Source organism: Poecilia reticulata, linkage group LG19, assembly GCF_000633615.1.
Source record: "Poecilia reticulata strain Guanapo linkage group LG19, Guppy_female_1.0+MT, whole genome shotgun sequence".
Taxonomy (NCBI): domain Eukaryota; kingdom Metazoa; phylum Chordata; class Actinopteri; order Cyprinodontiformes; family Poeciliidae; genus Poecilia; species Poecilia reticulata.
In genome coordinates this window covers 16,637,934-16,652,285 of record NC_024349.1, presented here as the reverse complement: position 1 = coordinate 16,652,285, position 14,352 = coordinate 16,637,934, and the positions used below count along the sequence as shown (strand labels likewise).

The 14,352-nt window shown below is 40.8% G+C and overlaps 1 protein-coding gene across 30 annotated transcripts in view; it reads right to left on the bottom strand.

Moving 5' to 3' along the window:
- Positions 1-1,457: 1,457 nt before the first annotated feature.
- The window catches only part of LOC103481688 (ankyrin-3-like), a 136,534-nt gene continuing 123,639 nt past the window's right edge, over positions 1,458-14,352 (bottom strand). For 23 of the 30 annotated variants that reach the window (XM_008437344.2, XM_008437342.2, XM_008437337.2 and 20 more), the window contains 9 exons: positions 13,367-13,498; positions 12,800-12,943; positions 7,597-8,158; positions 7,338-7,518; positions 6,407-6,490; positions 5,305-5,388; positions 4,971-5,204; positions 3,751-3,822; positions 1,458-2,977 (listed from right to left, as the gene is read on the bottom strand). In XM_008437344.2, coding sequence (XP_008435566.1) covers positions 3,775-3,822; positions 4,971-5,204; positions 5,305-5,388; positions 6,407-6,490; positions 7,338-7,518; positions 7,597-8,158; positions 12,800-12,943; positions 13,367-13,498 — 1,469 coding nt within the window. In that variant the 3' untranslated portion in view covers positions 1,458-2,977; positions 3,751-3,774. Of the gene's footprint in view, positions 2,978-3,750; positions 3,823-4,970; positions 5,389-6,406; positions 6,491-7,337; positions 7,519-7,596; positions 8,159-9,135; positions 10,185-12,799; positions 12,944-13,366; positions 13,499-14,352 lie in introns of those variants that run through there. The other 7 variants (XM_008437359.2, XM_008437360.2, XM_008437357.2 and 4 more) reach the window with 7 other exon arrangements.

Here is a 14,352-nt window from a genome sequence, read left to right as displayed (position 1 = left end):
TAAAGGTTTTTATGCAGAGCTTAACATCTTCAAGATCTCACTTGCATTAAGATGTTTGTATTTCAGGTATAATTTATCAAGAAGGTACTTAGTTAAGAGACCCAGATGAAAAACAGACATTTAGGGATTATGTTTTTTGTTTGTCAAATGCCAGTGTGTCTTGTTAGGTTTTAAACGGATAAAACACAAACCTGTGCAAAACGAGGTGCAAAACAGTAGAGTGGAAGAAAAAATGATAGMTGGTTTTCAAAAACTGCTGCATAAATCTGCACACCTTGAACAATGGCTGTTCACCTCAGAAAAGGTGGCAGCATCAGGGCTGTTGGATCCTGTTCTTCAGGAGGGCCAGGGAAGCTGATCAGAGTTGAGGCAAAGATGGATGGAGCGAAACACAGAACAATACCAGGAGAAAACCAGTTAGATACTGCAAAAGACTTGGGTGGAGGTTCACCTAATAGTATGAGACCAACCCTAAACATACAATCAGAGCTACAATGGAATGGTTTACTTTAGAGCATATTCATGATCGAAAGGCAATGTTTGGAAAGCCCTACAATCAAAATGCACAGCTGCTTCTACCAATTTAAAAAGAAAATTGGCAACAGTTTCAGTTTCTAGATGTGCAGAACAGGAATAAATCTTCTTAGGTTGTCCTAGATACCTTCAACCAATTAATGAGGAAATAATTTAGCATCATCCACCGCCTCCACAAGGAAAACAATGTATGTACACTAAAAGTCAAGGTAACGCCACAATTTTCTCCAGATTTTGTTAAAAACTTTGGGGATGCAGACCAGTTTCTGGACTTATACAACCATACCTGCTCCTCCAACTGGCTTTCCCAAAGTCCAACAATCAAACCCGCTGCTAAAAGTGCAAACATCCTTCTGTTTAATTTCTGCAACGTGTTTTTTGTCCACATGTAAACTGAGCGGTGTGGTGAAATGATTGTGCAGTTCTTGGTAAATGCTAGTGAGAAAAATAAAGTTTGTTTTTGCCGAGCAGGCTGGAGGCAGTCTGGACATGGGTTTAACTTTGTCATTCTTAAGCAGAGCTATTTTGGATCTGCATTAGACGTGGTCCAAAAAGCTTGTCAGAAGATTTATCAACTATAAAAAAAAGGTCCCGAGTCCACACATCCCTGCTGGACCAGAACCTTTTTTTGTTGAGAGTTCAGTTTGCTTGCATGGGTTCTCTCCGGATAGAGCGGCGCTCTCCCACAGTCTCTCATGAGTCTGTGATCTATTCCAATCCGTTGCTGTTGGCTTCCGCTGCAGTAGTACAGCCTGTTCTCTGACCACACTGACGGTCAAATCTCACTGGTTTTCCCCGTCTTAAAAAGTGCGTCTAATGAGGTTGCGACATCATTCTATCTAGAAATAATGCAACTTAAAAAAAGGCAATATACATGTTTTATATTATGTTCGAAGCAGAAGAAACACAGTGACACAAAGTGATTATAGGTTAAAACACAGTTTATTTTTTTTATTTTTTTGCTTAAATAATTAATCATCCAGGATTGGCTATGTTGGTTCGTCATACATGTCGGTACCAGATTTATTTTCAGTGAATGCGTGGGGTAGATTCGTATGAAAAAGAAACAGAAACACAGGAAAAGTAGATTTACAGTAAAAGAGACTTAACATTTTCACCAGCGTGAAGTCACGAGTGTGATTAGTGTGATTCCAGCTGTTGGTACCAGTTACGGTTTTGGTGATTGACGCTAAAAAATCAGATCATGTAAATAACAGTTAAATAAGATGAAAGTTGTAAAAACCTAACATAAAAACAGTCCCCCTTTTTAAAAACACCAGTAGACAGAAAAGCCATAGTATGCATGTTGGGAGTAAAGATTTATGACACACACACACACACACACACACGCCCCCAGGGCTGGCAGCAGATTAGAACTAATATTCCAGCCTGCAGGTTACATCTGACAAAACCGCCCGTCCTTTTTGTTAGATCAGAAGAGCGAAGATTTACTGTCCGACAACTTAAATGTGGCGTGTGATTAACTAAATCAAAGACTGCCACGGATGATAAACCTTTGTGTTATTATGAGCCTAAACAGATAAAGAAGTTCTGTCAAACCCCCACTAACTGTATTACAGTGCTTTAAAATTAGAAGAAAGGAAAGAAAACATTAAAAATAAAGTGACACAACATGCAGCAAAATATAATTTCTCTGGAGAACGTTCCACAGCAGAGTAGCTGTTCGGCCATCCAATGTGTAAAATTAAGCAGTTTTTTTTTTCCTCCTTTTTTTTCCTGCATTCGTTCCTCGTTCTCATACAGCTTTTTTTTTTGCTCCTTTTATTTTTTCATGATTCAGGAAGAGCAAATCAAGTCACACAGTCAAGTGCACAGACTCTGCAAAGCCTCATCAGCTCAAATCAGTGCATAAACAATCTGTGAAGCTACTATTTATTTTGTTGTTGTTTTTATACAGTGTCAACTATATACAACAAAATCGCCCCCCCGCCCCCCCCCCTTTGCTGTTAGAGTTTATTTTAAAAAAAAACGAACCATGTGGTACACTCCAGTGCTGCTGTTTCAGATTCAGGAGGGGAGAAAAAAGAAAAAAAAAAGAAAAGAAAAAGGCGAGTGTCAGAGAGTGGAGTCTGTTCTGTCAGCAGGTTTTTTTTTTTTTTTATTTGGCTGCAGATGCAGTTCATTCGCCGCTGATGAGCTAAAGTTCCCCGCTCACGTCCATGCGTGTCCCCTCCGATTTGTTTGGTTTTTCCTTTCTTTTTTTTTCTTTTTTTCTGTTTTCTGACAGCGAGTGAGTTCGGTGACATGCTCATGCGAAATCAAGGAAAAGTAACGTCGTCTTGCTGTAAACCATGCGCTGTAGGTGAGTGCTTCTAAAACAGTTTGGTTGACTTGACACGTCCCGACCCGATCTTCTTCACTGTGGACTCCGGTTCAGATGTTTTTTTTCCAAGAGTGGCGTCGCCGTGAGTGACTTAAAAACCTGGAGGGTAGAAGGCAACGATTTACACTTTGAAGCAAAAAATGTAAAAAAAAAAAAGTTATTGAGAAATGTTAGTTTTATTTTCTCAGGTGAAACTAGTGTTTTCCCCCAAAAAATATTCATGACCTTTGAGCTTTTTATACATTTGGTGATTTTTACAAGCACAAACTTTGAATTTTGAAGGTGAAGAAAAATATATGAGCAAAATTTAATTGAGTTTTTTTTTTTTTACATTTGTCGTCGTCCTTTTTACTCAAGTACAACCAAATTTCCTTCAGAAATCGCATCAGTCCAGCATAAAGCCGGCACTACGAAAGAACGGTTAAGAAAGACTTGAACATTGACATGTACTCTCCAGTCAATCTAACTGGACATGACCTATGTAGCAAAAATTTAGACAAACGTAAAAAAAAAAAAAAAAATGGTTTCACAAAGTACAGGCTCAGGGCCCTAAATGCTAATTTTGAAAATGATGTTGAATTTTTCCGATTACTTCATATTTATGAACGACCACAAAATCTCAACAAGATCCATGAGAGTCTGTGGCTGTAACCTGACACAGTGTGTAAAGGTTTAGGTTGTTTAAATACTTTAGCAAATAACCGGATTTTGCTGTAAGCACAATTATTCGAGGACTTTCATACAAAAACTTTAAAATGTTTTTCCAAGTTCAGATTTAACAAGATCGTGCTCAGTTGCACTGTTTCAATTTAACACTCACTTATTAAAAGAACAAAAGCACAAAGTTCAGGACCCGGAAGGGACAGTCTTACCTGGTTACTTTTAGAGCTTCGCCGTTACGACTGACTCTTTTTTTCGTGCTTCTTGCTGGAACCATCTCCAGGCTGGGCAGAAAAAAGCAGCGAAAGAAAAAAGAAAACGACAGAACAAATTATAAGTTATTAATTTGTTCAGGCAAAGACTGTTGTCCAGGCGTTATTAAAAGCGTACACAAGTCTGGTCACTACAGCAGGCGGCATGCTGGAAGAAAAATTAGCTCAGGGAGAGAAAGAAAAGTTTCTATCAATGTACAAGCAAATTGCATATGGTTAAAAAAATAATAAAAAAAACATTCTGTATTTAATGAAACACCCGATATTTGTTATTTACAACCTGAAAACAATTCAAAACCACTGCAAACTGCGATCAACTCTGTTTTTCACACAGGCATCAACACTGACAGAGCATCAGAGATCACAGTTTACTTCAAAACATGTCACACAAAAATCAAGAATGGAAATGGCTCAACTTTAGCACACTGCAGAGTTTCACTCGTGACGTATTTAATACACCGACACGATGTTCAGGCGCAAAGTATCACCTTACGTGTGTTCACTCATGCCGTAAGACTGATGGGGTTTTAAAAGGTATATGGTTTTGAAATTAAGGCCACGTAATGTATCATTAAAGCAAAATTACGACTCACTGATGTTCTGAAAGTCAATTTCAAAGCAATAGTTGTTGTTCTTTCAAATCTTAAAATTAATACACTTGTCAGAGCAATAGGCTGTTCAGCCAGTTGAACTTAGTTTTACTGCAGTAGATGCCCACGCCCGAATCAGATACAGGGATTTCAGAGTGTTGGAAGTATTAATATTCCTATCAAATTCACTAATGCCATGGAAGCCCTACTCTTAAGTATGTATTCAATGAAGTCCAAGAAAAAGTGGCTATTTGTGACAAACATATCTAAACTTGTTTCTTAACTTTGGATTGGCTTCATCGAACATTGAGTGCTTATGAAGTTGGTTAAGAACTTGTTTAATTTGGTTTTATTAATATTTTCTGACCATTAATATTCAGGATTGGACATTTCTGCAGTTGTCTTGGTGGATTAGAAAACCAAAAACCACTAGAACCGTACTTCTACACACCAAACACAAACTATATTTGCAGGTGTTATTTTTTTGTTGTTTGTTTCAAGGTTTTATCTCATTTCAGTGCCATGCAAGTGCAAGTCGGTCCAGATGCAGCGGTTGGTTTTAACGCCAACCTGTGTTTTCTCTCTCTGGGCCTCCTCCTTGTGGCCGTGTCGGGAGCGCTTCCCTCTTTTCTTGCCCCTCCCACCCTTGTTTCCTGCTGCAGATGCTGCAGCCTCTGCTGATGCAGCAGCAGCATCTGCCTCGCCTACATCAACACCCGAAGTTCCTTCCCCTGGAATATCCTGGCCTTCACATTCCAGCCTTTCCTGTGAGTTGAAACCCCGACGAACCACCTTTCTGATAACCTGTAGGGGGCAGAAGCAGGTCAGGAAGAGGAGGGTGGGAAAAATAACAGAATGGAAGATGTTCGCAGGTAAGCCGCAGCAAGGCAGGAAAGATGGTTACTTTTCTGGTGACCAGATTCCCATCATCATCTATGAACTGCTCCTCAGTAACAGACTGTCCAGGAATGTTTCTGGCCTCCTCTCCCTGTGATCAAAGTTGGAGGAAGAAAGGATGAGTGGAAAAAACAAAAGACAAATGGGTGGGATGGGAAAGGAAGAGCAAAGCTGCAGGCTTTTTTTTTTTTTTTTTTTTTTTTAAAGAGTTAAAGTGCCACTTTCAGAAGCAACAAGCAGGAATCCTCTATTGTTATATTCAAACAGATTCGAAAGGTTTGGATCAAAAAGAAGAATATGAAAAAAAACCTTTAGGTTACAAACAGATTCATTTAAATCTGCTGTCATGCAGACAAACAAAAAGCGACATGCATAAACTCAATGCATTGAGATAATTAGATGAAATTCTGCAACAAGTAACAATCCCATAACTCCACTGATACAGACTGAAAACTATTGTCCGATCTTTTGTCATTTAGCCACATTTTCTCACTGAAAACCTGGAAAAGATTGTAGAAATGACTTTAAAAAAACACCAGTATGCTGGTACAGGATGTCTCTCTGTAGACGGCCTCATTTCATACCTAAAAACTATATAAAAATTACAATTACGGGAAGGTGTGAAAAGACCAGCACCTCATTAATCTCTAGTGGAAATATATCCCAGTAATCACAACAACCATGTCCATTGGATTTGCACAACCAAACAAAGCAAAACAAATCAACCAACCAAATATGAGGCTGAAGAAGCAGTGGCTCGCACCAACAAGCAGTGAGTACACCAAAGTTGAACACTAACTCAGCTTTACGTGAAAATAAATACGGAGATATTTTTCATTGAAATTTCAGGGGCCAGACGAGAAAATGTAGTTCACTACACATTTCTATCCAGTTCTGTATTTCCGCCGATGGTTTTCGTGAAAACCGTTTACAGCGTTCGATGTAGAGTAACAGGAGCCCACAAACACTGAAATTACAACACACAGCTTCTTTCATGCTAAGGGAAGCATGGCAGTATATTTGCACCAGCTCTCTTGAGCTTTACACGCTTTGCTTTTGGGCTGAGCTCAGCACTCTGTTCACACACACACACACCAGGCCTCACACACCTTAAGTATGACCCGTCTGCGGTACACCCTGGTAGTGACGGTGGTGTCGTCGTCAGAGCCGGACTCATCAGCTCTGATGGTTTCCTGACAAAGGCAGCCCAGCGGCGAGGCATTGTTAACAACCCCGATGTGCGTCTAAAGCATGTTTTACCTTCACACTTGACTACATTTGCACTAATAAATCATCTCTGATTGGTTATTGGCAGGTCAGACAATTTGATTTCTGAAGGGTAAAATCATCTAAGCATCCAAAATATACATGTGATGCTTTGAAAAAGATGTGCTAATATTTTATCCCCCTATGTTTAACAAGCACTTGGAAGCTACTGTTAAAATAATGAAATGTTACAGGGGGTGAAATGATGTCGTATAAATTCACGAGTCAACTGTATGCAAGCATAACCTCTCTATTCTGCAAACCTCCATGTGTAACCTGCGTTTCCTGTCTGCCTTCTGCTCGGCTCTCTTCATCTCCTCCGCCATCGCATCAACCCCCCCTTTTCACTTCCTGACGTGGAAAACACGTTGAGGGAGGCACGGTTGTGTTCCTCCCGCTACGACATGCTGAGCACCACGGCCATCAGTCGACGTGTTTGGAACCTTGAAGTCAAACTTTCAACATACTGCCTAAAAAATATTGACTTAAATGTTTAAATGAGTTGCTGACTGAACGGGGGGTGGTCTTATAATTCCTCCCTGTTTTTGAATTGACATGGACTGCAAGAACCCATGGGAACATTTAATCTATTTTATGTTATAGTCCTAAAAAATAAGCATATATTTTTGTCACACAAAATTGAAATCTGCATCTCAGACATCAAGGAATCATAACTAATTTTGTTGGCTTTGAAAAAAACCCAAAACATGTAATGAAGACTTTGTCGAACGCATGAGATCTCACGGTTTCATGAGATGGGTGAAAGCTTCTCACCTGCACTTTGTGCTGGGACTTGTCACCTACGTCCTCCCGTCCTCTGCTGGGTCCCGCTGTCCTGCTGTCCTCTTCGGCCCCTTTCTTCTTAGCTTCTTTTTCCCTCCCTTCCCTGGCCGGCTCTGTGTGACCTCCATTCTGAGCCGGGGGTTGCTCCAGGGAATCGGCTGGACTGTCGGGGCTGAATCGGGTGAAAGGCTTCAGACCCCACAGCAGATTTGCGAGTTTGAGCCAAGCAGTAAAACAGATCGAATCTTACCTGCTCTCCGCGTCCTTGCTGCTGCTGTGTCCAGCTGTGGCTCCGGACGCCTCAGTCCTCCAGCCTGGAACTGAAGAAATGTTTTTTTCTGCTTGCCGAACTTGCTCAAGGATCGCATTCACTCTCTCTTCGGTCATCTCCTCTTCCTCCACGCCTCCCTCCAGCTGTATATCCTCCAGCAGACTCCGCAGTCTCTCCTGGGTCATTTCCTCTTCTTCCTCTCTTCCATTTTGAGAACCGCCTTTTTTAAGGTTCCCCGCCCTCCGGTCATTTTCTGGCATCTCCACAGTCGTCCCTCTGTCTCCTCCAGTCAGAACTGTGTCTTCAGGCCCCGCAATAGGAGGCTCGGAGCCAGCGGCCGGAACCACGGTGGACGGGTCGCTGCTGGAGGTGCTTGTGGTCTGAGCTAGAGAGAGGTCACTAGGTCTGGTGAGTGTGGTCCTACTTGGGGACATTACGCTAGCTTCGCCCTCACTAAAGAATTCATCGGAGCGCAGGGGGGTACAGGGGACGTAGTTGAGTTCTGTTGGGGTTTTCAGTTCCAGATCTATACTGTGGTCTCCTGGATGGATGGCAGGAGTAAAGGATTAGAGGATCGATGAGGGAGGGGGAGGGGGAGAACAGAGGGAAGGGAGGTGGGAGGGAGAGGTGAAGTTGTGGAGGTGATGAAATGAGAAACACTTATGTAACATATAGGAGGAGCTTCTGTTCAAAAGCCACTTAAAACAAATTACACAAAAGCAGGCAGCGGGGAGAAACTGTAAACTCTCAAGGATTCATTCAACGTGGTTTCTACATTGGTGTATAGAAAGCAATATAGGTTTCTATATTAAACTCACTGGCCATTTTTGTGACAATTATGTTCAGAAATTCATTTGGATGTGTTGAGAAAATATTAGACTGCGTTACTTTATTTGACTTTTATTTATACAGGTTGTCTCATTGAGATTCAATATCTCATTTGCGAGAGACACAATATAAGATGGCTAATGTTAAGGCAAAAGCTGGCTCAAAAAAAAAGAAAAAGAAACATTTGTTGTTCTTTCTTTGGTATGGGGGATGAAAACTACACCACGTTTCAAAACATGCATAAGTGTTTTTGGGAAAAAAAGTGCTAGGTAGTGAATACTATGGAACGTTTAGAAAGTAAAGAGCCAGTTTCCTAATTAAAATGCCCCGATGAGTTTAATGAATCTGCCATTTAAATGATAAAACATGCGACCGTTCTTGAGTTTACACGTTCTCTTTCAATAACGGCTTGAGTGTAATCTGTATTTGGGACTTCTGAACCAGCCTCACACCAAACACAGCACTGTCAAATTATAATGGAGACAGAGATATAAAGAAACATCAGAAAATGTGAAACCAGAACTTAGCAAACTGTATTTAACTTATAATCACATTGTGCCTTGCAAACGCAGTCGCATCCCTTCAACTTGTGCACATTCGGTTACAACCACGACCTTCAGTCTATTGCATTGAGAGTTTGCGTGACAGATAAACACAAAATTGTAAAACTAAAGTGATGCACGTCATTGAAAACTTGTTTACTTCTGTGAAATGGACTTTCTGTGTAAATGGAGTGAAGAACAAGAGAGAAATCGCCAAAGATGAAGTCAGGAGGCTCGTGGCATCTTAGACAAATGCACACCACTCTTGTTTGTTATTTGTTAAAATAAATAAAAAATATATGTACTCTTTTTCTCCACCTTAAGGTCCACTTTGTGTTTACTTATCACATAATTCCCAATAAGACTGAGTCAGGTTTGTGGTTGCAACGCTCAAAGGGTGAAACAATTTTGCAAGGCAATGAATCCTCAGGCCTGAAGGTGGCACTTCAAAGTCAGGTTAGTCTTTTGTAAAAGCACTTAATTATAGGTTCATTTAGTTAGTACGATTTATAACTTCTTTTAAGAAAGCTAAACTCCATATTCTCATAACAACAAAGTAATTTAGGCAGGAAATAGCAGAACAACTGAGTGGACCCTAAATGTAAATCTCGGGAACTGAACGATCACGTCTGAAGTACGAGGGGATACCAGGGGGGAGAGGAGATGGCGGAGGGGAGGGAGGGCAGAAGATAGGAGGGGAGGATTGGTACATGTTGTTACACAACTGTGGAGGTGGAGGAGAGGAGACAAACAGTGAAGCAGAAAGAGAAGGAGGAGAAGCAGGGACAAAATCGGGTAAAGATGACAAAGTAGGAGAGGAGCGAGAGTTGGAAGGCGGAGACTGACTTTTCAGAGTTGGGCTTAGTATGTGTGGTTGAAAGGAGGAAGAAACTGGGGGTAGAGTTACAGCAGAAGGAGAGAAGTTGGGAGGAAAGAAGAACGTGGAGCAGCTAAAAGGACTTTGAGGAGTGGGAGGCAGTGGAGGGGAGTAAGGCAGGGTGGAGAAATGAGGGAGAACAGGAGCAACGGGCAGGAGGTAAACAGGAGGCGTGGCAGGGGGAGAAGGGAAGGTGAAGACAGAGGACGGAGAAGACAGAAGGCTGATTTTACTGGGATAACGAGGAGCAGAGATGGAGGTTAAAGGCTGACAGGTCTGAGGAAACGGGGGGAGAGTCGGACTGTTAATAACTTTCGGAGCTACATCATTACAAATGCACCAGGACACAAGACGAGAAAGACAAGACAACTGTTAAGACAGAAATCAGACAAAAAGACAAACGGCATGTGAAAATAAACATGTTAAGCACCGACAATGAAATGAAGAAGTAACTGATTAAGGAGCTGATGGTGTTTAAGCTGCAGGGAGGAGGGCGTTTTGCAGTCACAGGGTTCCTGATAAGCTGACAGGCAACAGGAGTCTTAGCAGCAGCTGGAGCTTAACGCTGAACACGTCTCGCAAAGAGACCGGCTTCAACATCATCACCTCGACTCAAAGGCGAACTTTCAGGAGTGATGTTAATTTTGTTTCTTATTGTTGAGATCTGCGAGAGCAAACTGGTGGGCAACAAAGAGGAAAATGCAAACCGCTTTTAGACGCAAAAGGCATTTTTTCCGCAAAAGCGGCGGGGCAATCTTTAAATGTGTAAGTAACTGGAGCGCACTGGCATTTTGTGAAGTTGTTCTTGCACAGGTGTCTCTAAAGAAAGCAAAGCATAATTGAAGAGGTAATTCATTTCAGCAGTTCTAATTTAAAAAGTGAAACCCAGGCATAAAATGAATTCATTGTATGCAGAGTGACAAAAACAAAAAAAACAAAAACAAAATCAATGTATTGACATTACTTGCGCTTAGCATTTAGCTGGGACTCTTCGCATAAGTTACCGAATGAACCTTCTGTGTTGTTTGCTCGCTCTTTTAATCACACCTTCCCCTCAACCGCGAGGAGGGTGAAGCGTCTTGCCCGAGGACACAAACAACGAGGTTTGCAGGGCGAACTCCTACGCCGTCGCCACCATCGTCCCCAAAATGATTCAATTTCATATTGTAAGTATCGAAATCTTGAGCTGTCATTAACTGTAAATAAAATTTTACAGAAATAAAGAATTTAATTTGTGTAACTAGTCAATATAATATGTTTTACTTTTCGACTTGAATTTCTGAAATAAATTACCTTTTCAATTTAAATCTCGGTCTATCTGTCGACAATGCCATATTTCCAGTGGCCTGGGTAAAATTAAGGACGAGCAGCAGCACAACTCTTCTTCACTTCACTTAGTAAGTCGCTATCTTGGCCAAAGCACCAACAGGTCTGTTACGTTCGATCCAGAAGCTGCTATGTTTTATCAGAAGTTACTCATTCATGGGAAGTAGCTGGTTAGTGCTGCTGGGAGATGTTTCTGTAGACGTTAGTCGCTCTGAAGCAAGAAGAAGAGGAGTAGGAAGAGGAGGAGCAGAAGCAGGGGAGTCTGCTGGTCTCAAAGCAGAGGAAGCTACAGCGGAGTGTAGAGGACGGGAGGCTTGGAGGACACCAGGAGATGGCAGGTACAGTACAGCTAGCAGCAGTGAAAGAAGCAGCGTTATACACTTAAAAAAAAAAAAAAAAACCCTGGCAGTTTCAACTCATCTGTGAGTGTCATCTTAGACTGAGAGAGATCGACACTCCTAGTTGCGTTGAAAAGCTTCCGTCGATAAAAAAAAAAAAAAAATGTTAAAAGTGAATTTTTAACCTTAAAAACGTGGGCAGGCCACATTGCAAGCAAAGTTGCACACATGCATGCAGTTAATTGTCCTTTATCAGTTGGAAATTGGCTTAACGCTTGAAATCATCTTTGTACAAAGATCACACCGTCTCAAGAGAAACACGGATCTTTTCTGTTAAGATGACTTCAGGAACCTTGATAAGGCAGAAACAGGACATGAGGCTCATGGCATCGTTTTTGCTTAAAAATAGCCATCTTTAAATCCTTGACAGAATAAAAGCACTGAGCAAAATAAAAGCAACATAATAATAAAGGCAAGGAAATGTGATGTAAAGCAAACAATTCAGTGAAGGTAAGTCAAAAAAACAAAATGGAACAAAGGGGCAAATTTTCTTAGCAACGTTTCGCAATTATCGTCAGTGGATCCCACAACACCAGAGATTTCTGCCACATTTCATTATTTAGTAGGAAAGACAGAAACACAGAGATAGAGAGAGTTAAAAAAAATAAATAAATAAATAAGGCTCGCATGAACGCAAACATGCTGCTCTGAAAAACTTGTTTTCGATGTGCTTTAAAAGTAGATGTGTTGTATCAAAGTTCCGAATATTCACATATACGTAACTAGCGTCCTGCCTCATCTGAAAAATATGCTTCATATGTGTATGTATGCCTTTTTAAAAAAAAAAAAAAAACATTACATTCATCAGATGGGGCAGAGACAGCGATCACTTCCTTCATCATGCTTTTGTGCATTTCCCATGAAAAAAAAAAAAAAAAACACACACAAAAAAAATCATGCACCGTCTTCACTGGTACAGATTTTTTGACATTCAAAATTGTCCATATTGTCCGTTTTTTTTTTTTTTTTTTAAAGCTAAAAGCCTACTTGATAACATAAGACACCTTAGATCTCTTAGAGCTACAGAAAACTACCTCAAATAACTGTCTGGAGCCCTATGTCGTTTTAGGCTGGCCCCTAATGGTTTGGTCCAGCAGGATTGCTTCAGTATTTGTGTGCATAGTTAGGTCTAACTATCTGGCTGAGAGAGGAAGTGAAGAATGAAGGGATAGACTGAGAGGATAGTTCAGCTAGGGTGGGCTACACTTTACCATCGGACTGATCCGGGAATACTGCGTTATCATCGGCAAAGCAGCGTGTGCCTGTTATGTTACCGTAGTCAAATATGGGCCCTTCCAGCAAAGTCACAATATCCAACCGATTGATCTTAGTCAGCACCGCAGTTAAAGCGTCCGCTGGAGGGGAGAAAGAGACAGAGAGGGGGACAGATGGGTTATGTTTGTCATGTTTCGATCCACAAATTGTGGTTTTTGTTTGAATTATTGGTTTTCATCTGACTCACACCTGGAATGAAAGTAGATTTGACTGATTCAACCACATAAAGACAAATCTTGTGACTGAGGAAACTGGTCAGGACTCACTTCATGAAAAATAAACAACCAGTTCTTCAAAAATTGTTGATTAACTATTCCAAGGACAAAGACAGTAAAAGGGGGAAAAAAGTGGTACAAACAAGTTAACCTATCTGGCTGCCATCTGTCTACTTGTTGCATAAAACTATTAGTACAAAAAACTGCAGATTGCAGGAAAACTAGGCAGGCAAACTTATAAACCAGCAAATCTAAATAAAAACGAACTACACCACAGTTTTTGCTTACTTGTGGCATTTTTACCATCCCTGTGCACCCATTTCTTTAGAAGCATAAAGCTCTGCGCTGTCAGAGAATTTGGGTTTTCCACTCTGATGAAATTGATTTCTTCCACAGAGAAATTCAACTCCCTGGCCAGCTCTGTAAAAGCAGAAGATGCCAAGAAAGATTATTCAAGGTTAGAAACAAAACATTCATTTCAACACCAAATCGATTACATAATGTACAATATTTCTGTTAATCAGGATAAAAGAAGTTGCAGGAGTGCAAATCGCTGTGCAATGCAACTGTCGATTAAAGGACTGATGCTAATTAGAACAAAAAGAGATGTCACTTGAATTCTAAACTGCATGTGTACATATATCACCAACTAATTAATGATTCTACGTTCAGACCTAAATCACAATCTCTTTTTTAATCGAATTAAATGGTCAGATTCAAAATAAATGACCCGGAGCTGTGAAAGCGTGCCAAAAAGCAACTCAACTCTAACCTAGCAAGGCACAAAGAGGCGATGCACGCTGTAAATATGAAACACTGTGTCCTCTGCAGCTCTGTGACAGCAGGACGCATTAAATATAGATTTTCTACACTGGACAGACAGAAACACCTCTACAACTGAGCTGTGCACACAGTGACAGAGTCCCACCCATCTGCACACGGGCAGGCAGGCGTGGAGCAGTACTGCAGTGCAGGATGCCAGGCTTGGACTGAACTGAACTGCAGAGGCCACACCCTTATTGCTGCTCATGAGGAAAATACACAAACGTATGCCGTATCTGTCTCGTAAATACACTCAGAGTGAAAGTAGCACGATTTATAAGTTATATCAATATTAATATATCTGCTGTGTAACTAACCATGCTGCACATGCATGCCTAACATAAATATATGTGTGTGTATATATACACTGCTCAAAAAAAAAAAGGGAACACTTTAACATTTAAGTGAACACTGAAGTGTTGTGTCCCTTTATTTTTTTGAGAAGTATATAT